The 25,507-nt window shown below is 41.0% G+C and overlaps 1 protein-coding gene across 2 annotated transcripts in view; it reads left to right on the top strand.

Annotated features, from left to right (window-relative positions):
- Nucleotides 1-24,124, top strand: part of AGK (acylglycerol kinase) — a 35,222-nt gene extending 11,098 nt beyond the window's left edge. For both annotated transcript variants that reach the window (XM_088164669.1, XM_014869910.2), the window contains exons 3-15: nt 737-816; nt 2,032-2,107; nt 3,453-3,545; nt 4,470-4,502; nt 6,347-6,441; nt 8,476-8,545; nt 9,320-9,399; nt 11,438-11,495; nt 13,813-13,954; nt 15,044-15,141; nt 17,301-17,371; nt 21,662-21,746; nt 23,643-24,124. In XM_088164669.1, coding sequence (XP_088020795.1) covers nt 737-816; nt 2,032-2,107; nt 3,453-3,545; nt 4,470-4,502; nt 6,347-6,441; nt 8,476-8,545; nt 9,320-9,399; nt 11,438-11,495; nt 13,813-13,954; nt 15,044-15,141; nt 17,301-17,371; nt 21,662-21,746; nt 23,643-23,840 — 1,179 coding nt within the window. In that variant the 3' untranslated portion in view covers nt 23,841-24,124. The remainder of the gene's footprint in view (nt 1-736; nt 817-2,031; nt 2,108-3,452; nt 3,546-4,469; nt 4,503-6,346; nt 6,442-8,475; nt 8,546-9,319; nt 9,400-11,437; nt 11,496-13,812; nt 13,955-15,043; nt 15,142-17,300; nt 17,372-21,661; nt 21,747-23,642) is intronic.
- Nucleotides 24,125-25,507: the final 1,383 nt, after the last annotated feature.

Below are 25,507 nucleotides of genomic sequence, written 5' to 3'. Positions count from 1 at the left end.
GTTGGTGAGGATGCCTTTAAGTGACCTTCTAGAGACTTACAGAGCAGGATGTAACATGTGTGGAAGTTTTGCATTTTCTTGCCTGTGCTGAACAACTTTGGAAATGGGTACAAAGTGCAAGAGGCTTTGTAGAGGAACTCTCAAAGATGTGAAAATTGAGACACCTCTTCAGAATTGGATTAAAAGTTGAAGAGGAATTGAGTGATTTTTATAGAGAGAGATTAGCTTTAAAAAAAGTGTAAGAAACAGTGGGCTTGCTTATAGGTCAAGGCAGATTCTCTTGTAATTATCTTTCCTGTCTTCAAAAACTGAAGCATAGAAAATACTAAAATGAGTAGAAGAGCTAGAGGAATTAAAGTTCAGAAGTTGGAAAGGATGCAGAAAGAAGGTGGCAGGCAGGTGTATGAGAATTACATAAGAAAAGAAAATCTAGTAACCTTGGAGTCAAGGAGAGCTCCCTGGATCTCTGCCCATTGCAGAAAACCAGAGGTTGACAAAAACGAAATGGTGGTGGAATTGTAAAAATGAGCTAAAGAGTACTTATGACAGGGATGTGAGCTGCTGCTAAGAGTACAGGTCTTTGAATGAGAGACCTGTACAATGGCTGAAGATGGCAGTCATTTGAATGTCATGAGGCTTGAAAGCCCATTGACATTTGCAGAGATGCATTATTTTGAACTGTTTTAGCAGTGTACTTAAAAGATAAACTGAGCCCTGCTCTTTTTCTCTTTCTTAGGCTTTTGGCAACCAGCTGATCCCTGCCACTATGCCATTGAAGAAGGCAACAGTGTTCCTCAACCCAGCAGCTTGCAAAGGGTAAAATTCCCCCTTCCCAGCACTCTCATTTCAGGCACTCTGTCTGCATTTTTGCTCTGCTATCCACTGTAAAAGCCAGCCAGATTTTTGAGCTCATTTTTGCCTCCCTCTGATGCCAAGCTGGTGCTATGTAACTATGCCAAACTTTATTTCACAAAAAATATTGGGATGAGAAATAGAATTAGTTACTTGAGGTGGAAGAATGATTTCTAAACATATATATATATATTTTTTTTTTAAATCCTGTGTTTTGGCCTTTGTCATTCCTTCGTATGTAAAATTCCTTTGTATTCCTTCCAAACTTTTGCATGTGATGTATTTCCATCCTCAAAATGTAGAAATAAGGGATGACCTTGATTGCTTCAAGACTTGAAGTTGGCAAGAAGTGATCTTACTTCTGTGGGAACCTGCCCTTGAAAGGGATGTGCCCACAAACTGAGAGGCTAAATATGGGCTCGGAGCAAGACTCCTGGAAGAGGTCTGCTATTTTTACATGCTCATTAGCAGAAAAACTGTAATTTTGGATGTGATGTGTGTCTGTTTCTGCTGATCAGCTTTGGAATAGTAGCATTTTGTGGAGGGGCAGAGAGTTGTTACTACCAATGTGAGGGGAATATTATAGCTGACATGGACGTGCTTGGACTCATGTGCTTTTGTGAGTGTGGAAAATGCATAGTATTAATCAAGTTTCGTGTTTCTACTTAGTGATATTTTATTATATTTTATTATGCAGTGACAAGCATAAAATTATCAGTCCTATAACAGAAAAGGTCAGATAGAGTTTTGTTAATAATACGTGGTAATAAATAATTGGGATTTAAAAAGATATTTCTTAAAACCTACATGGGCCTTCTTTGTGGTCCTAAAGGCTGGTGCTTTGTAAGTCATTCATTTTCTAAAAAATTTCTTTCTGGAGATCTTAACTCGTTTTAATGGTTTTTTGAAATTATTTTTGGCAAAAGTTAGATAGCATCTTGTGCATTTATTAAAACTGCTACAAAACCCTGACATATGAGATATGAGACTAGAAATGTAACACATTGGAACCACATGAAATCTCATCTTTCCTGACTGTCAGGTTGAGTGACTGATTGTGGAGATTGAATGCTTGGTTTTAAGTAGATTTCTTCTTGCTATACATTTGTTACTTTCATTTTTAATGTTTTTTTTTCAGCCACAATACTCATTAAACAGTTTTTACTCTGTTATTTCTAGCAAAGCTGGGAACCTTTTTGAAAAGAATGCTGCACCAATTTTGCACTTATCTGGCTTGGATGTAACTGTGGTTAAGGTAAGAACTGATAGGTTTTGCTAATATAAAAAGATTGACTGCTCTTCTTTACCCTCTTGAGGAATTGAAATTCAAATCTGGATGCATTTGAAATTCTCAGTTGTCCTGTAGACATCTTATAGGAGGAAATAAATACTGAGATATTAGCTGATACCTAATCTTTTTAATTCACAGTTAGTTTTCAAACAGTGTAGTGAGATTTTAATTTTCAGCTAAAGCAGTACATATGCTTGTTTGTCTGTCTAAAGCAGCCCTTCTATAATTCATCTTTGAGAGAAAGCTCTCTAAATATTTGAGTGCTGGCTAGTGGTGCGTGCCCATTGCTGTTGAATTTGTCATTTCTGCCTGAACTTGAAGAATTGAAAAGTGAGGAATTTTGACATGCAGTTGAACTGTTCAGATTAATTAAAAATAACTTTCTATCTTTACACTGAAATTATTTCTGTGTCTCTCCAAATAATTAAACGTTCCCACCCCGAAAGCAGAGCACTGAGCTCTAAGTGGTGTGAATTAATAAACAAGTTTTCTTTGGAAAGAGAAGAACAAGGAAATACTGAAGGGACTCTGATCTTTCTGCAGTTTTTGAGGCTGTGATATGTGGATTACTCAATAGTCAGTGTGTCCTAACAGCAGAGTACTCTGATATCCGTCTCTCTGTCTTGGAATCTTTTCCACAAGGTTTAGTATTAAAATGCTGTATTATTAATCTCTTTCTCTGATCATTAAAAACACCTAATCCCACCCTAAGAGAAGAAATTATTTTGCAAGACTTAAAACTGATGCTTGGTAGCATCAGACCTGACAAGTCGACAAAACAGGGCTGAGCAAAGAAGTGAGGTTGAGATGACTCTGTAAAAGACTCTAATTTTGTAGAAAACAGTGTTGATGGTTTAAAAAGTCAGTACTCTTTACTGCTAAATCCATTGTCAGTGGCTGTCAGGCAGTGGCCTTTTGTGTAGTTGATGCTGTGTTTCAGGAGATGCACTTGAGCACTTTGGCTGTTAAAGACAGTGGGAGTTTTTCTGCAAGTGGCTGGCTTCTGGATTTGTTTCAATATAATATTACCTGGAAATAAGATGATTGCTATGGTGTTCTAGATCTATTGAGTGAGATTTGTTCTGATACTTCATTTAACCTCTGTGTGTGTGTTTGCTTGCACGTATTATATTATGTGTCAAACTGGTTTTATAAGTTGAAAAAAACCCTCTGACTATAAGTAATATACAGTACTGTGTGCCTATATAAAAATAACTATTAACCAGATGGATAGATATTTTTTTTCTATAAAAGAGATATACTAAAAATAATCATTTGAGTCCTCATGTTTAGATCTCTGTTTCTTCAGACTGATTATGAGGGACAAGCAAAAAAGCTTCTGGAATTAATGGAAAGCACGGATCTGATCATTATTGCAGGAGGAGATGGCACAGTCCAAGAGGTACTGCAGGAGCTTGGTTTGTTGAGAATCATAGTTGGGCTGAGGGCAAGAAGATTGAGTCTGTGCAATGTAGCAGCATCATAACAAGTGTTCCTAGAGATCTGTCTAGTTTAGTATCTGTGTTTTCAGTTAATGTTATAATATTCTGGGGACACTCTGCTTGTTGGTGTTAGTCTTAAAGAGGAGATGGGAATGGGGGCAGAAAGAGTTTGTGACATAACTGCCCTCCAGAACTTTATTCTAGAATGAGCAAACTCTTTGGAGGGACATGGTTCTAACTTTTGCTTTCTGTGTAATATAGTTGTAATGGTTTGATGTTCAAAGTTCCTTCCTTTCTATAAACTCCCCAAGAGGAATGCATATTTTGCTAAGTGGGAATCAGATAATGTACAAATTATGTGGGAATGATAACAAAGCATAGAAGGTATTTAATTAATGCCTATTGTCAAGATGATTAATGACAGGAGCAGAACTGGGGGATACTCTCTTTTTCAAGACTGTATTTTATTCAAGCAGCTCCTGGTTTCTTAACTACTGATTTCATAAGACAATGGCTAAATGAATGCAATGACCTTAAGAGAAAGTGATCAGAATACACGTGCAAGTTCATTCTGACCTTTTGTTAATTGCATTGACCAGTGCTGGTTTTGCATTATTCAGAGCATCATTCAGTGTTAAAACATTCACACTAGCGTTGGTTGTGGTGCCAGCATGTACTCAGGCACGCTCATAAACCTGCTGTTTCCAACGTGTTTGCAGGCTGAACATTCCTCCTTTCCTATGTAAACATCTGTAGCACCTTCCATGAAAGAGTAGCTGCTCCTTAAATCTACTCAAAGACTAAACGTGGTTAAGAATTTCATACCTTTTTACTGTAACTGAAAAATAAAATTCTTAGAGCTGAGCATTTCCTATGTTTTTCAGGTCATAACTGGACTTCTCCGTAGAGCAGATGAGGTGAGAAGGTGTCATTTTAAAAATTGTGTTTATTTTTTGGAGTGTCTTGTGCATCCAGTGTGATCCCCTGGCCTCAGCTGCCTTCAGCAGATACATTGCTTACTGCTCTGGAGCCAGCTTGCTGTGCAGCAGTCCAGCTGGGCTACTGTCCTGCAATGCTGCCTGTTGTTCTTTGTTCCTTTTCTGAGGGACTGCAGTGACTCTCAAGCCATGGCTTTGGGAAGTTTCCAGCATCAGAGCAGGGATTGTGGAGAAGCCAAATGCTCAATTTTCAAAGACCCATGGACCAGCTGTGCATGCCACTTTGTTTGGCAGAAACACTGGGCAAAAGTACATATTTTTCTTGTATTTGTACATGCTTGAAACTGAATTCAGTTATGGTCAACTCGTTCTGCTTTGGGATTGCTGTGCTGTTTCTTCAAGCAGTGCATGCCTACCTATGCAGATGGCTGTACTAAGCAAATTTTAACCTCTCAAGGTGGATCACTCTGAATGAAAATGAGAGAGATTTTTCTTTTTAAAGTGGGAGGACAGTGTTATTGAAGAAAGGAGGGAATCATTGTTCCCAAAACCTTCTGGCAGGAGCTGGCAGAAACTCAATTAAATGATCCAGACAAGATTATGATGATACCCTTGGCAGCTAGAATTGTATCTATTTAGGCATTTGCTTTGGCTGAATGTGACAAGGAGGACTCTGCAACCAAGTCAATATTTTTAAAGGAAGGCTGCTTATATCAATTCTGAGACATCATTGTTTTAAATCTAATATTATTATTGTTGAATCCCAAGGCTTTTACAATCTGACGATAGTGGAAGAAAAGTTTAGAGGTTTTACTGGCCAGTTTCTCTTTATTTTTTTGGCTTCTTATCTCGGTGTAGCTTGGATGGTTTTGCAGTAGTGTAGGAAATTCTGCATCCAGCAAAATTGTGGGTGGAATACTGCATTGTAGTATTGCCACTATGTCTTTGGCCAAGGAGTTCTTGTCCTTCATGTCACTCTGTCCTAGGAGTAGAGATCTGCACTCAAGCTCCCTCCCTCTGTGCCCTGCTTCCCTTTTTCCTCGGGGTGTCACACTGCTGTTGCCTGCATAAGAGCCTTTGCAAGGTATTCCAGAAGCCTGTTCCTAGCAGCCAGGGGAGCAGAGCTTGACTGCAGGAGCTGCAAACAGCCTCTCATCTGCACACTGTGCTGAAGGAAATGAGAGCAGGGTGTTTGAGAGTGCTAGGATTCAGGAATTCCCAGTGCCTGTGGATTGGCTGTGCCCCGGTGCTGTGGGCAGCATTGCCCAGCAGGGGGATGCTGCACTGGAATATGGGGTAGTTTACACTGGTTTGCTGACACACTTCAAGGAGCAAGGTTTAAGTGAAGTACAGCGTAGTAACTTGCTCCTTCAACAAGCCCTTCTGCTGAACAGCAGTACAGAAAAATAATGTGGTCAGTAACTTCCAAAAATTAGACCTTCTGCTGCTTCATGATTTGGATGGCAGAGGAATCAATTAATTTCCTTTCCTTAAGTGAGAAAATCTCTTTGCAGTGGTAAATGAGATTCAGAGCCTGTGATGCCACTATCAGTATTAAGAAAGATGGCAGATTGCTGACAGAATCCATGCATTAGTTGGGATGTGGCTGCCAAAATGCATGTAACAATGCTCTTAATGATTACAGAGAGCTCCTTTGTACCCAGTTGGCAGTGGTGGCTTCACAGATTTGGGTGCCATGTTCTGAGTCATTGTGTGAGGAAGTGCCTGGCTGCTCAGTGCCAAAGGGGTGATGCCAGGCACAGCTGTGATCTCCACACAGGAAGCTTCATGCAAATGTTAATTTACTCTCCTTATGTGTCCAGGCAGCCTTCAGTAAGATTCCTATAGGATTCATACCCCTTGGAAAAACTTGCACTTTGAGCCACACTCTGTACCCTGAGAGCACAAGTCAAGTCCAGTAAGTATGACACGTTTCTGAAACATGGTTGGTTGTTTTCAAGGAGCAGTGCTTCTTGGTAGCTTGATGCTTTTCTTTTTCTTCTGTGTTACATAGAAGTTGGCATTCTCTGGGCACAGCCTGATGATTCTCTGGACTTGCCTGAGTTAATGACTTCCAAAAACTGACTAAAAATTAAAAGAAGGAAATGTATGTATTATTAGAAATCATTTGCTGTGGCTAATTTCTCTGTGATCGTGTGATGCTCAGAGTTTAAAAAAAAAAAGGGATTAAAAGGATCAGCCTCTTAGGAATAGCAGAAAGGGTATGACAAGGATATAGCAAGGATATGACAAAATAAGCCAAAAATAAGTCCTCTTTCTGACCCTCCTCCAGTCTAAGAATTCTAGAAACTGGTCCACATATAGCCTGATTAGGACCTGCAAAGTGAGGCATACAACAATATGGGCAAGATTGGATCCCATTACTGACTTTGCAGGATAGGACTGACTTTTCCTGTGGTGGGACTGATGCTGTAATCCAACAACCCAATTCTTATCTTCAGTATCCTGGATATGATCCAGTCTGGTGGTATCTATTGCCTGCAGTTCAGTTTCTTGCAGGATTCTTCTGTCCACTTATAAAGAGAAAAGGGAGTCAAGTAGACTTTCTTTTCCCCACACTTCATTTTTCAATTCACTTTTCAATTTTTCCCTTACTTTCCTCTCATAATAATAAATATATTTCTTCTTGGTCCTGAAATCTTTTACTCTCCCAGTAACTCATTAACATTGTTCTTTGTGGAACCCTTGCTGGTATCCATCATACATAAAACCCACGAGTCAACTGGCATAACATCCTTCATTAAAACTGCCAGAGTGCTTTGAAGCTCAGAAAGGTGGACAAGGCTGTAATCAGCAGCTAAGATTAAAATAATAATTTATATTTGGGTTCTAAAGAAGTTGTTTGAAATGGATGATCTTGTCCCAAGGTAATGAGCTGTGCAGGTGGGGCTGCAGCGCACTGGTGAAGTTCAAGGTAATTTGGTCAATAAGCTGCTTAACAACCCACACCAGTAACAGAGCCTGAGTTAAGAAGTGCAGAAGTGATATTTTTCAAAGAAATATTTGGGCTTTGGTTCCTTCAGCCTTCTCTTACTTTGGAGTGTAGGAACTGTAAAGGTCTTAGAGAAAGATAAGAACTGGGAGAGAAGACGAGCTGTGGGAAGAGCAGCTTCCTTATCTGTCTCAGTATTGTAATCCTGATGAAACCAAGGGCAGTTTCTCCCACTGATTCACATGAATATTGGGCTGGATATGAAAACTGCATTTTTTCCTTGTCCAGCTGAGACTGGAAATGTATGCAGTGTGGAAACGAAATATTACCCAACTTTGCAAACAGGGAAGGAGTTTCAATCGAGTAAATGCTTCAAGGTTTGAACAGAGATTGTTTAATGGACTTAGACACTTTGGTTACGAAATCTTTACAGTTTGAAATGACAAAGTGCCCTGGCTACTGTCCACAACTTAATGGAGACCTAAATGACATGAGCACTGCTGATGGTAGATTTATGTTGATTAAAAACTTCAAAATAAATTAGCACATACTTATGCAGTTCAATCTCAGACATCTGAATTGAGACCAGCCATGCTGTCCCATTCTCTCCCAGGCTATAATACTTGCTACCACTAAAATAAAACCATGATTTGGGTTTCTTAGTGTGTTAAGTATCTGAAACAAGAGGTAACACAGCTGGCCTCTGACCTGCTAGGTTAGCTCAAAAAGGAGGAGTATCTCAAAAGCTTAGGCTGACAATTTCCTTTTGCTTTTTGTGCATTTTGCTGTTTGTTAGGTTTTATCATGTGTTGCAACCACCCATTTCACTTTCTGATTTCAGTTAAGTGCAGCATGTTTCCCTAGGGTTTTTTACTTTTGCTGAAAAAAAGCCCTAGCTGGACTCATAGTGGAATTTGCTGGAAAAAAAATGTAATTTTTAAGCTTACTCATTTCCTTTCTCCTGCTTGTTTTTTTAGCTTTTTTCTGTTTGTTTTGCAGACATATTACTAATGCTACGTTGGCCATTTTGAAAGGAGAGACAGTTCCACTTGATGTCTTGCAGATCAAGGTGAAAGCATCTACTTATTTGGAACCCAGCATTCCTAAAACTTTCCTGTTTTTATGTTTACATGGACTGGTTTTCCTCTGTGTATTGCTGTTACAAATTTTAGTTTATGATATCAGCACTTCTGCTGGCAGTCATTTCTCCACGATGTGCTATGGCATCAGACAGTCTAGACAGGAGAAAGCACTAGAGTTTCTCAACATCACCTTTCTTTGAGACTCAGAGTATTGATGAATCCAGAAATTACTACAGTGATATTTCTGTAGCAATGGTGAGAGATAACAGTAGCTGCCTGCTGATTTGATGCATTCATGTGTATTGTGAAGTTAATAGCTTTCTTTGACAAAATGAAAAATACAAAATGGGAAAACCTTTGACTATGCCCCGTATGGTTTCTGAATATTTTCTGTTCAGTTGTAGAATAGACATTTCTGCAGCCAGAGTGTTGTGTCGCTGTCCAGAGCTCCTTGCTTTTGCTGACAGTCAAATCCACAAAATGAAATTGCCATTGTTGGGCGTGCAGTCAAACTCAGGCTACCTGTTCAAAACTTCACTTCTTATATTTCTCCCTGGAGCAGATGGAATGTACAATGCTTAAATTCTGCTAAGCTTTATTAGAAGAATTTATTAGTTCTTTGTCATACCTCTTCTGTTAAACTTCTGTGTAGAAATTTAACAGAAGGTTTTATGTAGAAATGCTGTTTTTCCAACTTCAGAAAGTAAACTTGGAATCAAGGTAAGAGAAAACAATTTTGCAGTGTTTATTTTTCTTTACAGGGAGAAAAGGAGCAGCCTGTGTTTGCAGTCTCTGGTTTAAGATGGGGAGCTTACAGAGATGCAGGAGTTAAAGTTAGCAAGTAAGAAAACACTGTTTTTTGAAACGGTACCCTTTTTCTTGTTGCTTAAAAAGACATATCTCCCTGTCTCAAGTAAGTCTTGTTTTTGAGTGTAGGCATCTGACAGGCAGAGGCACCCACTCTTGCTGGTTCTTACATTACACACATGGGAGTGTAAGATGTATCAGAATTCTTGTAATTTGAAATAAACACTTACTTGGTGCTGACCTGCTCTTTTAAGTATTTACTTTCTTCTTGCCCTGTGGTATCAGCTTCTGGAACTTTATTCAAATTGTAACAGGGAGAAAATCTCTCCCCTGAGTAAAGTCTAAGTAAAGTAATTGGTCATTGTTTTTCATCATCTGCCAATGAAAAGCTGTGTGTGTACTCTGAAACTCAATTCCAACAAGGGACATCAGATGCAGTAGAAATGCCATTCAGGTTCCTGCCAGAAATGGCATGGGCTCTGCTATCTGATGACTGTTCTCTGAATGCTAAACTCATAATTACTGGGTTTTCTCCAAATGGACATTTAGCATGTCACTGTCTGTATATCAAATGACAGGCATTATCTGCTGAAGGAGCAGCAGAGCCAAAGCAGCTCACTCCCCAAACTCTTATGGAGGAAATGCAGCTGTAAGAAAATACCACGTGCTTTGTGAATGAGCTGTCTTTGTCAGGAAGGAAGAGGTAGCAGACCTCTGGAGTCTGTCAGGCAAATGTTTGAGTAGGTTTGAGAGGTGGTGTGGGATGGGGGAGATGCAGTAAATGGTCAGGTTGTTTGTCCCTGGGTAGCCAGGGACATTCTTAGTAGGCTGTGTAGGTGCTGACTTGGCTGTGCTGCAGGCTCTCCTGCTAATTACAGCCCCCAGTTAAAGGGAGTGCACTTCTCTCTGCTCTGCATTCCTGCTGGGCTTCCTGCCCATGCCCTGGTTTTCTCCTGGTGTCAGCCTTCACACCTTTCCCTGCAGCACTTCCCTTTTGTAAGAGTCCTTTGGGCTCCGTGCTGGAGGCATGACAGCACCTTTGGTACGTGAGGCACACGAACATCCTCAAGCCTTGCTTCCTTCCAGAAATGTTTTTGAATGCAGAGAAACATGTCCAGCTTGGAAAGCTCTTCAGCAATAAGGTGCTTGGAGTCTGCTTGGAACAAAATCCTCATGTGCTTGTCCTATTTTTAAACTTTCCCACTTCATCCACTTTTGCACCCTGTGAGAGATGGGTTATTGGACTAAAAACATTTGGTGTGTTCCAGTGCAGCTGATCTTAAACTGAAAGGAGCTCAAAGGGAGTTAAGCCATAAGACACAGTTCCAGAAGTGTGTCTGACTATCCCTCTGCTAAGGACTGTGCTGCTGGAGATCTGGTGCTGTTTTATGTTACTATTTTACAGACAATTTCATGGCTTGAGGGGAGTGATGGCACAGTTGCATGCCTTAATGGTTAATGAGATCCTTAGATCTGCAGTACTCTTGAGCTGGTGGTGTTTAATGTGCTTTATCGACCCTCTTTGGTCAAAGACAGTGATCAAAATGTGTGCCAAGCCTGCCTAAATACAATCACATCTCTGTGACTGTATTCTATACAGTGCTCTGTGGCTGGCAGGATTTTTATTGTGTAAAACCCTGATTTCCATCTGAGAATCCTTTGGGACTAATGAATGTTTACTGGTTCTTTTGTCACTGAAGCTTTTGAGTTTTTGTTTGTTTCCTCCAACCTTTGGAAATATGCTGTATTGCATGTTGTGGAGATGCACACCAGCAGCTGTTAGACCACAGGCCTTTAAATCATCCCCAGTTGTCTCACATAACAAAGTAAAATTGTGATAGTGAGATGTCCTGCTGCCTGTAGTGCAGATTATACACTGCGTTTTGGTGATGTGTAACTCAGGATAGGGATGTCACTGCTAGGCTGCTGGTGATGTGTAGAAGCTATTTTACAGTATCAAAAAGCTCAAGGTTGTCAGGGAGCACTAACTCAGTGGCAAACAAGTGTGTGTCCTCTGACTTCATGCAGGTTTCTCCCTGGATATATAAGTTCTGTTTCTGTTCTTTTTTCAGGTACTGGTACCTTGGGCCTCTGAAAACCCAAGCAGCTCATTTTTTCAGTACATTTAAGGTAAACATTAGTTGTGAAGAATGTGATTTTGTTTGGGAAATGAACAGGCTGACTTTGCTTTTTTATAATCTATCTGCAAGCTTTTGTGAAGGATTCTGGTAACAATATGAAATGGAACTAAAACTCAACTTGTTAAAAAGCCTACGAATTGATAGACTTAATTCTGAAGAGAGGAAGGGGAAGAGAAATACTTCTAAATTTCTTTTTCTTTTTTTTGTTGCAAGATCACCAGGGGAAGCCAATAACCTCCTGTAAAACTGGTGAGCAGCAGTGGTGAAGTGCTAAAGTACTCAGCCACCTTTTCTCAACAGTCTTTGTAATAACATTTCACTCTGATTTATTCTTCTGGCAGAAGGGTCTATAATTAGACTGCTCATGCACGTTGATAATCAGGCTTCCTTGTGTAGTAAAATGAACATGAAGATGAATAGCTTTTATCTCACCTTAAACTTTTCTGTTGCTTAAAATTGATCCTGGAAAGATTAAAATTTGACCTGCATGAAAGGTAAGGCATTTTCATTCACATGGTTTTCCTGTTCTCTGAACATATAAGGAACCTCTTGAAAGGCAGTGAAAATACCCAGGAGCTGGTTCAGTAGATCAAATAGTGCAGTCTAGCCATGCTGTCTGTGACAGTGCCAATGCTTCCTCTATAGGAAACTCCTGTAAAGGGGGACTTAATAGTGATGTGTCCAGGAAAGTTGGGCTGGGCTTTCCCCCTCTCATCCACAGAAAATTTGACTTTATGCTTCTGTGTTCTGGCGTTCTAGGTAGAAACTTATTCTTCATTTCTGTCCACCTCTTTTCTCACTTCCTCTGAGTCCTTAGGCTCAGCTGGGAGTGGTGATAGTGGATTTCTCTGATGAGCTATTAATTGTACATTAAAAAGGTCTGTTTAACCTGCTGAAGGTTAAAGAGAAGTGCCCACTTCTTCAGCCATTTAGACAGAAAACTTTCTACCTGATCTCACCTAATTGTGGTTCATTGCTTTATGTGGTTCTTATGTTATGATTTCATTAATTTCTACAAGAAGTGGCTGTAGCCTGTTGAGTTTAATCTCTTCTTGGTTTGTGTTTGCTGCTCCATGCTTCATATTTTCTGATTTTACTGTGGGTGTCTTTTGAAAGAGGATGACCTGTAGCTGAAAAAAAGTGTAATGGGAAATATCACCTCTGATATTGGTAGGGGCATTGTTATGAGTGTTACCATCTCTGCTAAAATACACAGGCTAAAATTATCACAGCATTGCTGCTTTTCCATTTAATCATTAATATTTATTGTTTGTGTACTGCCCTACTGACATAACCTCTGTTTTTCCTGCTTCTTATGTAAGTGTGAGAGTGGAGTCTTTCCTTGCTCTCAGAAGTGTGAGGTGAATTAGTTTAACAACTTGTGCTGTATGATCCAAAACTACTTCTCAAGTTTTGTCCATAGAAATCAATTGTACTCAGTTCATGTGGGCTCTTGGCTGTGTTGTTTTAGTATATAGATCTAAAAACCAATTAAATGATTCCTTCTCTAAGTCCTATGTTTGGAGCATTTCGGAAATTATTTTCAAAGCAATGACAGGAAATAAACTTTGTCAGCGTCTGGAGATATTTCAAAAGCTAAGGTTCTTTTGTAGGCAGGCCTAGTGGTGGGATCTGAAATATCACCCAGAATAATGTGTTAGTACTTTTTTTTTCTTTTTTTTTTTAAGATGTTTATAAAGCTCACATGACTTGCCTTAAGAGCTTGTGTTGCTGTTTAGAAGCACCTGACTGTCTGCTCAGGTCTGGATTGTTTGAGTTGCTGGAGAACAAAGGCCTGTCAGGTTTTAGTGCCCCTTGGCTGCACAGTCTCTGTCTGTTTGCACTGGATCCCACCGAGCAGTTGCCCTTTGAGGTTGCCTTTGTGCCATGCAGAAACCAGCTGTGCTTTCAGACATTACTGCTGACCTGGCTGGTTCGGGTTGTTCCCTCCAGCCAGAAGCAGCTGTGTCACCCTGCCACACATCAGGAGCAAAGGAAACATCCCTTCACCCTCTGTTCATAGAGGGGAAAACGACCTCACTTCTGTGCAGGGAAGGATTAGATTAGTGGATTTGGGAACTGTGGGTAATCTTTTTGAAACTGCAGAAATGTCATCTCACCAATGCAGCTGGAGACTGGAGAGCCATAAAGTAGGTTGAGGCAGTGGGGGGGGTCTGAGCAGCTCTGCAGCACATGTGAGTACACAATAAACAGGCTACAGGGCTAAACAGAATAAACAGGTAATGCCCTATTGCTAAACAAAAAGCCCTTTTATCTTCTGTCTTTTCTTTCCATGTAAATCCAAGGAGTGGCCTCAGAAACATCAAGCTGCTCTCATGTACCTGGGTCCAACTGAGAGACCTCCAGAAGAGCCAGATGAGAAATCCAGGCCACCTTTCTTTGTGAGGCTTTACAGACGACTTATAGCATACTTGTCATCTCCAAAAGGTGAAGTTCTGGCATAAACTCACATGCAGGCTCTACTCCTCTAACAGATCCAGGGGTCTGGTGTGTGGAGGGCATGTCTACTTTACTGCTCTCTTTTTTATTGCTGTTATTTATTTGCTTGTTTCCCTTTTTTAATTTATTTAAACTGCGATTTTTGCCAAGACAGTTATACTGGCATCTGTCAGAAGTGGAACAGAGTAGTCCTGCCAGTGTTTGTGGTTTCATAAACAAATACTCTTTTGTAAAGAACCCGGGGCATTCCCTGGACTCACAGTTGCCATTGCAGTGGAGGCATCCACAGAGGATACTTGGCACTTCTAGGTGAGCTTTTTGTAATCTTTTTCAGCAGAATGGCTTCTTAGTGAGCTGGGAAGAGAGGAGCAGCCCTTGTTTTCCAGGGTAGGGAGAGCTGCTGACACAGAGCAACAAATGTTAGTTTAAATAGAGCAGTAAAATTTGGGCCATGCAGAAGCCCTAAATTTCTCTTAGTATGTTAAATTCTTTCTGTACCATAAACTCTCTGTTCTCTGAGCCTCTTTTGGGTTGGGTTTTGTCTGGGCAGTGCACATGGCAGGCACAGGAGGAAGGAGCAGTGAGTATTTGGCACAGTCTGGTGCAAAGACCTCGTTCCTTCTTGGCCAGCAGAGGTGATTCATGCAGGGGCATGGACCAAGTAACCTGGGTATGAGAACTGAGCTGTGGAGCTGCCTCCTGTAGAAAATGTGTTACCACAGCCTCCTGAACATTGGATTCCTGACTTTTTTAGCATTTCATGGGTTTTCTAAATGTTCCTGTCACCAGCCCAGGAGATCTGTTAATCCCTGGACATAAGGACTCACAGGGCTGTGATGTATTGTGCTTGACAATCTTTTCTGCCATTGTGTAAATGCTGATGGTATTTTTTCTATTTTTTCTTTTCTTCAGTACTCCCAAGCTCCCTTTTAATTTCTGAAGATTTTGACATTTTAGAGAAACAAAACTAGTGGCCAAAATGGCTCAGACTGATTTGTATATCTGGCATCTGCTTCATCGTGATCTTTGTAATTAAATTCCACTTAATGATTGATACCTTTTCTTCCTGATGTGCAGGATCCTCCCAGGAGGCAGCCCCTGAGGATTGGGAAGAACTGAAGCTGTCCACCATTGAGCTTTCCATTGCAACTCGGAACAGGCAGCTTGATCTAACAGTAAGTCCATAACATGATTGGATTCCAAATACTGCCTGCCCACACTTTTCCTGTCTTGCTAAACTCCCATTCTTGTGTCTGTATAAATAACACTTTATACCTCATGCAAGAAGAGGTCTGTGATTGAATCCAAGAATGGGCAGTGTAAAAGCACTGGAGACCAATGTAAAACTGGGATGCAGTGGAATCAGAAGGAATTTGTACTAGGTTTCAATAGCCAAACAGGAGTTTTAGGATTGCCCATGAATAAACAAAGCACCAAGAAGCATTCCTTTCCCTCTTCACCTACATGAGAGTGATTCTCTTTTATCAGCTGCTGCTTAGAAGGAAGCTGAGTCGGAGTGTCTGGCTGGAATTTTTGATTCTTCTCTCTTTTTTAGACTTGCAGAGTGGAGTTAAAAATAATTGGTACTAGGGAAAAGACAGGGGCTACACTGATTTGAAGGAAAGGAAGTGCAGGTGGTTGAAAGAATAGAAGCAAGGCAGCAAAGGAACTGTTCCTGTCATAACCTTCTCAGCATGTTCATGCTGTTCGTTCACTGTTTTAGAATTTGTCTTTGGCTTATGCCTGTGTTTTGGTGCAATTTTACTGCTGTGAAAGCTATTTGGATAGATGTCAGTCTTTAATTTTACAGGAAAATCTAACAGTGATCCTGTACACATGAGCTTCTCTTCATTTCCTCCTCAAGGCTGCAGGAAACCCTTGCCACTATACCCAGGTTAACAGGAGGTGTTGAACTTACTGCACCATATTTCTTCCTTAGAATTCAGGGTCTTTAAGAACATGAAAACCTGAATTATATTGATATGTTATTTTCTAGGATCAGACAAAAAAACCCAAACAAGCCAATGCAATTTTTAAAATGTTCTCTGGGTTCTTCTTTGTCCTGGTTTATGATTTGGACTGTCAGTGTCCTAGTAATGGTAGAAACTAGACAGAGACTAGTATTTGGGTATTTTTTGTGATTTCTAAGTGGCACTTGAACACAAGAGTTTTGGTTGTTGAACTGGATTGGAGCCAGTGATGTAAAGTAAAAACAGACCTTCCAAGAGCAGAAAAAGTATCTGACTGCCACAAACTAGCCCTTATGCTCTTTCTGTTCTTTGGTTTGTTTTGTCTCCCTTAGGCCTTCAAGATGCACTTTAATATTGGTTTTGAAAAGAAGGAGTGATGGAGAGTTCTCAGGTCTCTTGCATGGCCTAGAAAAATAGACAAGTTCATGTTAGACCAGTTGTACTTTCCTGTTTCTAGAGCTGGAAGTATCTTGATACTGCATCTCTTTTTCTACAAGTATGGATTCCTTATTGCACTGAAGTCCCTCTCTCGAAGCTATTATTGTCCCTGTAGCCCTCAAAGCTGAACAGCAGCTCTCTGGAATCAGTACCAAGCCATATCTGCTGCCTGCTGCCAGCCACTGCTGTCTCTGTGTCTCAGAGATTCATGCACAGGCTGCCCCATTGAAGAGAAGCTGATAAAGCCATGCAGGTGGAGCTCAGGCAGTGCCTCTGCAGAAGGGCAAAGGAATAAACCAAGTTACACTAATAGATGCATTTATTTTTACTTCTGTCATTTCCTTTGCATCTGCACTAGGACTTTCGCCAGGACAGAAATATTAAAATAAGTAAAAAAATAACTTGCATCTTAATCAAAGTTGCTTTCCTGGAAAAAGCTGTACTGTGTACTCAGTTTAAGGGCAGATTGTAAATAGGAGAGAAGCTAAGTAAGGAGTTTAAAGGATTGTTACCAAGGACACTTTGATTCCAATTTGTATTGTTTAAAATTCTCTTACTGTGATGTTTGGTGGCCAAATGTATCATTGTACTATTGCTTAAATTCATGAAAGACCCACTGTATATAAATTAAATAAGTAAACCTAAGAGATCTGCTATTGTCTTTAATTGTAATAAGAAGCCAAACATGTGACTCATTATTTTCCTCCTTGTGGTATTTATTGAATATTCATTAATGGGAAAATACTGTCTGTAATTTCTAATTCAAATCTCAAGTTGAGATTTGAATAAAGCATGAAATGCAGAAATGCATCTTCTGCCTCCTTTTGTGGGACAAAGGACTGGCCATTGTGTGAACATATTGCAGTATCATGGGTGTGGCATTTTCAAATGTTAACTGCTTGATTTCTGCATCCTTTTTTGCACAGCGCACTGAGGACTTCATGGACATTTGCATTGAAGCAGAGAGTGTCAGCAAAGGGCAGTTTGTTCGCAGAGGGTGAGTATGGGAAGGCTGCAAAAAGGGGACAGGATCTCTGAAAAGTGTGCTGGTTTTCTCTCATGCTGTGCTGCAAAATTCAGAAGCAGAGGCCTGTAAAGCACAGCAGTCAGTACTGCTTCACAGGGACTAATACTTTTGTTCTTTAAAATTCTTACTCTTCTTCTGTTTCTGTAAACAAGGCAGAACTCCAGAACTGGAAGTGTCAATATTCAGAACCTGGAATTCTTCCTAGCTTCTGAGTTTGCTATACCTTTCATCTTTGTCCCTGTTGCTGTAAGTCAGTACTGCTTGCATATTACTGTCATTACTGAGTTTCATAGGCAGCTGTGCAGACTTATCCCAGAATCTTTTAGCCCTAGCTGCTCAGTGGATTGAGAGGTGGGTCACAGAGCTGGTATGTTTGTACTAGTGGTACCTGAGAATTCTTGAACTGTGATTAGACAGGCCCTCTTCAAAGAAAAGAGCTTCCTTGCCTAAATAGCTCTTGTGAGGAATTAAGTCTGAGCTGGAAGAACTTTGGAAGATGTGAATTTAAACAGGGACTTCTAGCAAATGTATTGGTCCTGCTTGTATTTGGAATAAGAAGGCTGCAGGTGTGCATGTGGAGAAAGTGAATGTTACTGCTTCCTTTGTGCTTGTGATGTTGTCTTGTAGTGTGCTTGTTCCTCCTGCTCTCACAAGATGCAAATCAGAGCTGCCTTTTCCAGCTCCGTGTTACAGTCCCACTCACAAATATATTGTGTCTTCAGTGCAGGTTTTACCAGCAACAGATTTTTCCTGCTGAGTCCAAGAGAGCTCCTCTCCATATTACCTTTTAATTTGCTGTTTTCTCAGTCTTCGAGCTCCCTCTAGTGAAATCAATGGGAGGATTTCAGTGCAGGTTTTTTACCTCCTTGTTATCACCCTAATAATTCCTGCAAGACACTTGTTTATGATACTAATGGCAATTCAGGCCCCTTACTTGAGCCTCCCAGGAGCCTCAGTAGGAATAGGATCTTCTGAACTATGCATACACTGTAAGTCAGGTTACCACCTGCAGCTGCTTTTAAATTGCATGAGCATGTGGACCGTGGTTGGTTGGGACTGCTTTATTTGCTTTGAAGGCTACAGAGGGAAAGGAGAAGGTGGTTTTCCTTTTAGAAGCAAGAGGAATCTTGTCTCTTGAACGAGGGAGATAAAGAAGATGTTGTTCTGGGTTCTCAAACACTTTGCTAGCAGAAAAATGTAGATGAGCTTGTGTGACTTGAGGGAGGCATATTCAAGTGTATTCCCAGTGTAAATAATATGTCCTTGTTGACTGGACATGCTTCCTGCAGTAGCGTGGCACATTTTCTGACTGCAGTTACAGTGTCGTGCAGAAAAAGCCTCTGAGGAGCATTACCACTGCCCTGCTGTTGAGAGCTAATTAGAGGCAGTACTGAAAGCTTTGAGCTGTTCAAGCAAAGTTCAGAGAAACAAGCTCCTTTGATTAAATAGTGCCAAAAAGCCTGTAGGTAACAAAGAAAGACAAAGAGGGGTGTGGGGGGCGGGGGAGCAGAGGGAGGGGATGGTTAGTTGTACAGAGAGGAGTCACTGCAGAAAAAAGGTCCCCTGTTTTTTCAAGGCAGAATCAGGGTGTGTTCAGAGGTCCCACTGTGCCTTTGCCAGCTGGATTTGAGTTAAGCCCATTATCAAAGGCCCCCCATTGCCTAGCACCAACAGGGTTTGTCTTTGGAAATGTGTGAAACAGCTCTTTCTTTTTTCTTCTCTTTTTAGTGCACAGTTTAAATACCAGAATTTGGGGGATTGAAAAAGGTTTTTAGGGGAAATACCTTAGTGCAGATATCGAGGAGTTTTTATATTGGAGAGGGCACTGACATGAGCTGATAAGAGCTGATGGGTCACGCAGAGAAAACGACACATCCAGCAGGAAACTACCATGGAGGCTCAGGCAGTGTGTGTGTCTGGGGAGCTGTGGGGCTGCATCAGTATGCTGGAGGGCAGCTGCTGTTGGATTTCCAGGAAAGGAGAAGGTCATCCCAGGTGTATAAAAGTGCCCTCTGGCTGTGGATCAGATCTGTGTGAACAAGAGCATCTGCAGCAGCCACAGAGCTGATGTTTAGACAAGGTGGGGGAAGAAGAGTTGTTTCCAATGGAGTGCTTACTAAGAAGTGCTGCAGGGAAGGAGAGCAGGCATGGAAAGTGTGGCATCAGTAATCCACATCCTGGTAGCCAGTTCAGATTCTGTATATGAAAGTATGGAGAGCTGTCACTTCAGGGCACAAGTACAGTTATCACCTACAGTGCAGAAAACTCGGGTTTCTTGTTAGAGGTCTTACTCTGAATCATTTAACATTGGCAGCTTCTGGGTGTATGTAAACAAGGTTCCAGTTGTGTGTTATGTGCAGTAGGTGGTGTGGTTCTTTCTCTGCCTGTATTTTTGTGGTTCAGCATAGAGTGTGATGCAACATGGATTCCATTTCCATGCAATGGAAATTTGCTGTTAGACTTCTTGTCTTGCTCGTATTTCAAATTGCTGTCTGGTCTTGAGTTAGGAGCAGAGTCTAAGGGAAATGAATTATGGTTTTTTTTTTATGCTGGACCGCTAGAGAGGTAATCACTGCAAGTGGAGTTGTGTCTTATTTGCTTCTACTAATTTTCTCCTTTGATTGGTCTTTAATTCCATGTCTTGGCTCTTTTGAGTTTACCTTGACCCCACAATTACATCTCTATAGATCTTCATGTGTCTTCATTGACCAAAACAATCTGCTTGCTCACCAGAGTATGCCTTGTATGTATCTAGTATCTAGGACCTTGTATGATAAACTCCAAGCAGGTTAAACTTTAAGTGGGGAATCTTGCTGCTTGTTTGTACAGCACTGTATAAACTGACAGTATTGCATGCCATCAAAGATTTATAATTTATATTGCTGGAGGATGTTTAATTCCCTCACAGTCACTCATCAATCTTTTAGTGTATACATATTTGATTAAAACCAAACTTTCCACAGTTAATATTGCTTCCGTCCTTCCCTGCCCTTTCCTTAGCTTTTCTTCCTTTGTCTTTGATTTTCATCTCCTGTTTCAACCCTCTTTTCTCATGTTCCTTCTCTGGGATTTTCTGTGACTTTAGAGGCACTGCCTTCCTCGGGGCATAGAAGATTCGGTGTACAGGGAGAGTCTGATATGCTTTTGTGAGTTCTTTTCCTAGGCAATATTTAAATCTATCCTTCTTTCATATCAGTCTAGAGATGGAAATTTGGGGACAGCAGGCATTGCCTGTCAGGAAAATATCTGTGATAATTCTGCCATGTTTGAGAGTTGTGGTGTATTAACACTGTAATTCTGTGCTGTTTTCTTTGCCATTTGTGTGTTGCTGTCTGTCTGTCTGTCTGGAGAGGGGCCCAAACTGAGAGATTGCTGCCTGGGGTGCAGTGTTACCCTTTGCAGTGCCAAAAGGTTTTGTGTGTGGTCAGTCAGGAGGCCAGAGGAAGGTCAGCACAGCAGAGTTTGTGCTCACTCTGCAGCAGCACTTGGGAAAAGGAATCACAGCTCACTGTTCTCTAACAGCTGAGCCAGTGAGAGGACAGCAGCCTAAGCCTTGAAAAAGACCACGTGGCACTTGAAACACCAGCTTTCCAAGACAGGAAACTTCATTCCATGTGCTCCCTTTTGACACCAGCAGTAGTAGGAAAGGAAGCAGCACTTATCTAAGTACAGTACATAAATAAGAATCTCACAGGCACTAGAAGAGCGAAACTGTCAAAACTGGATATGTTATTTGGAACTGATAAAATGGTGGGGGTTTCTTCATGAGTGATAACAGAAGCAGCTGATGTCATGCTGATTGGTGTTGATATGAAAAATGTGGGGCTTTTGTTTTTTTTAGATAGCAATTTAATGGTTCCATGTAACTATAATTCTTTTTTTGGTTTAGGTTGTTTAGGTTGCTGGTAAGTTTAGGTGCACGAGATACCAGGAGATGATAGTCACTGCAGGAAGTGCACAGTTCAGCATGGAAGTGAAGAGCACAAAACTGTGCTCAATGTTCAAATATATTCAGTGAGACTCAGAGCAGAAGTTGGTTGGATGCTGTCAGTGCATTCTGATGTGCACTGATGCAGCAGAAGAGGGAAGGACTCTTCTACTTTTTCACAGTTAAACCCACAAATATTTGTGTGTGTATATATATATAACCTCTAAGTTTACCAAATGCATAATGATTTACCACAATAAAATGTCATCCCTGGAGAAGGCTGTTTCTGAGAGAAGCATATTCTTACCTTACCTCTCTTCTGGTTTGGACAGAAGTCACAAGATGCGTGAACCACACATGTGCCCTGAAGGGACTCAGTACATCCAAGCCAGCAGATGCATCTTGCAACTTCCAGAGGTGAGAAGCTGAGACAGCTGAAAAACTCTTACACTTTGTTTCTTGTGCCTGTTGATGCTGCACTTTAAGAAATTCCTACTCTAAATCTGGGAGATTGATTACACTGCAAGTGAGACACTCAGTTCCACAGTGCAGCCAATGAGTCCCTTGCCAGGATATACATACTGCAGTTCCCCAAGTGATCTGTAAACCTGAAGGGGGAGCTTTGTTCTGCCAGGAAATAGTGGCAGATCTTTTATGAAGACAGTCATGGTGGTTAAAGGGTCTCTTACTTGAGTGTATTGCATACAAATGGGAAGTTCTACCTGAACATGAGGAAGAACTTCTTTACTGTGCAGGTAACCAGGCAGTGGAGCAGACTGCACAGAGAGGTTGTGGAGTCTCCCTCACTGGAGATAAACTTGAGAGCCTGTGCCATGTGCTCTGGAATGATGCTGAGACAGAGAGGTTGGACCACATGATCCAGTGTTGATTCCAACATATCCATTCTGTAATGCTGTGATATGCAGATCTTCTTCTCCTTAACATTGGAGATGGGTATATTTTAGAAGGCATTGTGCTGTAAAGAAGAAGATAAATAGTAGAGACAAAGGAGGGTAAGATAGGGCAGGGAAGCTTAGATCAGCACAAGGAAGTGCCTCAAAACTTTGAAATGGTGAAGCTGAGAAAGAAGACAAAGCTGTGCCGGCCTGTGTAATTTAGATTCATCTTTTGCTGCCTCTGAGCTGTTATTGTGGCCCTGGGAGGACAGTTTCTTGTTTTTACAAGAAAACGAAATCAATATCACAGATAATTTCTATCTTCAAGTGATCTATCATTTGGCAAAATAATTCCGTATGAAGGGAGAAAGAATGTATTGAAAGGCAAAAAATTCTGTTGCTACCAAGTAAAAATCATGAATTATGATGTCATGATTAACCAGCATTCTAATACTTCCACTGAATTCAGATCATGGCAGATTTGTGATTCTGGAAGAATACTCTGCAGTGCCTGGGATAAGTACAGCTGGACCATAAGTAAGGGTTGTGATATAAAATGAGCTGTTCCTGCTGCAGCTGCAGGATCTTCAGAATATGGGTGCATGGTACAGAGCAGTGCTGCTCAACTCCATGGCCCAGCTTTAGGGAAGGACCTGGAGGCAGCCCAGATGAGTCTCACCATCTTATATTGATGGAGGTGGACTGCTTTGCTGTACCTCTGACTGCCAGAACTTGTACCAGTTCCTTTAGTCTGTGCTGCTCTGGTGTCCCAGTTCCCTTGGAGTTGGTTTGAATACCCACGTAGCACAGCCCTCCCATGAGTAAAGGGCACGCAAAGCAGTCACTGAAGTTGTTTTTAGGTAAATTCAGCCTGCCATTTTGATGAATGGTTTTAATCACATGGTGACTTTATCAGCATTAAACACTTGAGAAAATTCTACTGCTGAGTAATTCCTGGCCAGTAAATTACTTTGCATCTCATGTTTCAGATCAATATAGTAAAACAATGCTGAAAGGAGTTTGTAACATGGGTTTAATAGAAGTTACTTAACAGGAATTTCTGCAGATTAGTTTATGTCACCACTGGCAGACCCAAGATCTAAGTGCACATAATTGTAGTTCCAATAGCAAATAATCCTTCAGTATAAACAATGTGGGTCATTAGAGCTTCCCAGTGTTTAATTACCACTAATTAGTAACTAAGTGAGGTAACATCTTATGCACCAGATTCTTAATACATTCTGTGCAGTGAAGAATAGGTCTCCCTGTGTTGTGGAGAGCAAATGGGCTGGAAGGCAGAGGCAGGGGTTCATCTTGGTCGAGACTGAGCTAAGTATGCAACTGTATTTTATTTGTAAAATCGGCATTACAGCCTTGCTGAACTCATGTTTGATGTTTAACTGTTATGTGCACCCAGGGCACTGAGGGATCCTTTGGCATTGATAACGAGGAGTATGAAGCTATGCCTGTGGAGGTGAAGCTCCTACCCCGCAAGCTCCGGTTCTTCTGTGATCCCAGAATGAGAGAGCAGATGCTGCAGGCAGCAGTACAGCAAGAATTCGTGGCAGAGGGGCAAAGCCCAGCAGCCTCACCAGGGTCTATTCAAGGCACATGAGACCTAACTAACTCAATTAACCCCACTAGACTAATAAGCTTTTTGGCTATTTTAATGTGCGAGGTACTTCCATTGGAAGTGTATGATTTGACTGGTCTTAAAGGGGTTAAAAATGCAAATGAAAATTCTGAAAAATACATGTTAACTTGATGGCATCTTTTCTCCCCCCCTCCCCTAAGAAGTTGTCATTGTTCCATTTACAGCACTACAGGGTGAGTGCTGTGTACCAGATGCTACTGCTGTAATGCAATTGTATATGAAATTAAAATTTAAGTATACTTGTCCTTGTGTTCTGAGAGTTTAGGTTTACTTTACCCATGTAAAAATCTTGCAAAAACTGGGATCCTGGAAAAAAATATTTGGGGGGTGTAATGCTAAGGAATTCTATGAAACATTGGAATTGCCAATATTAAAATAGGTGGTTGGTTATCTACTCTGTCACAAAATAGACTGGAGACTGGTGATACAAAGCTTGAAAGCAAGTTTAAAAATACCCCATATGTAGCTGGCTAAGGTATTTATGTTAATTGTTTTCATCTTGCCAGATTCAACAGCACAGAGCTCCAGTAATTGTATAGTAGAAATGTATTCCTTTGATCAGTTTAGGTATATTGCACAGAAGCAAATTGGAAAACATCATTGACTTCAAGCTGTATGAAGTACACTTGGAAAGACTCTTTAACAAGCTGAGTGAGTCTTTTTTTTAAGTATTCCTTTTATTCCTGCAGTAGTATAACACCAGTAAGGACATCCAAATAACATTTATTATTTATTGTGTCTGATTGCTCTTCTCTAATGTAAACAGTGCTCACCACTCCATATGCAATCTCCATCCCCTTGAGCCTCAGTGCCGTAATTAGTTTTGTTGCTTTTATGAGCTTTTGTTTATAGCTTTAATTGCTGAAAGGAAGTATTGCTGATTTAGGCAAGCTTATCTGTTGCCCTTATTGTAACTTAGAAATTCACATGATTCTGCCTTGCTTACTGGAAGAAAGAAAAATGTCTTTATTTTTCTGGTGTGATTGTTTGTAGCCAATGTGTTACGCTGTGGTCTAGTCTAAGTTCACTTGTTGACTCTGCTGTTATCAAAATACAGACATAAGTGAGTTGGCTTCCAGCAGCTCTGTCAAGGGCTGAATCCTGGCAGCCTGTGCTCCAACAGCATCCTCTGCTGGAGAATCTTAAAGGAAAAAAATGCCTCGAAAGGGGAATCAGGATTGGGTTTCTGCATGATGCTGAAACCAAACTCCATTTTCTTCTTCCCTGGACTACACTGTTGAGAGACAAATTACCTAAACGAGGTGATCTTTAAAGTCCCTTCCAGCCCTAGCTGTTCTGTAACTCTTGACTGAGACTGAAGGGGGTAGAAGCCTGCTAGTTCCCTTTCACAGTTGTGCTGGTGATAGGACCTGGTTTGTGCTGTCTTTTGGTTTGCAGTAATGGAGAGTGCCCAGTGGAGCCCTGGGTCACTCTCCAAGGGACATGGTGGTTGTGCTTTGCTCTTTTTGCTTGCCACAGAGACACCTGGGACATTGCTCTGCAGCCCCTGGCTCATTCAGAGTAAAGGGCAGTTCTCACCACTGGAGTTTTTCCTCAAGTTGATGTTTCTGTAATAAAATCAGCAATGTGTTTTTTCTCCAGTGGCAGGAAAGACAAGGCAGCAGCCA

The sequence above is a fragment of the Sturnus vulgaris genome, chromosome 5 (genome assembly GCF_052056855.1).
Source record: "Sturnus vulgaris isolate bStuVul1 chromosome 5, bStuVul1.hap1, whole genome shotgun sequence".
Classification (NCBI taxonomy): Eukaryota; Metazoa; Chordata; class Aves; order Passeriformes; family Sturnidae; genus Sturnus; species Sturnus vulgaris.
Note: the sequence above shows the minus strand (reverse complement) of the source record. Positions and strands in the feature narration are given on the sequence as shown.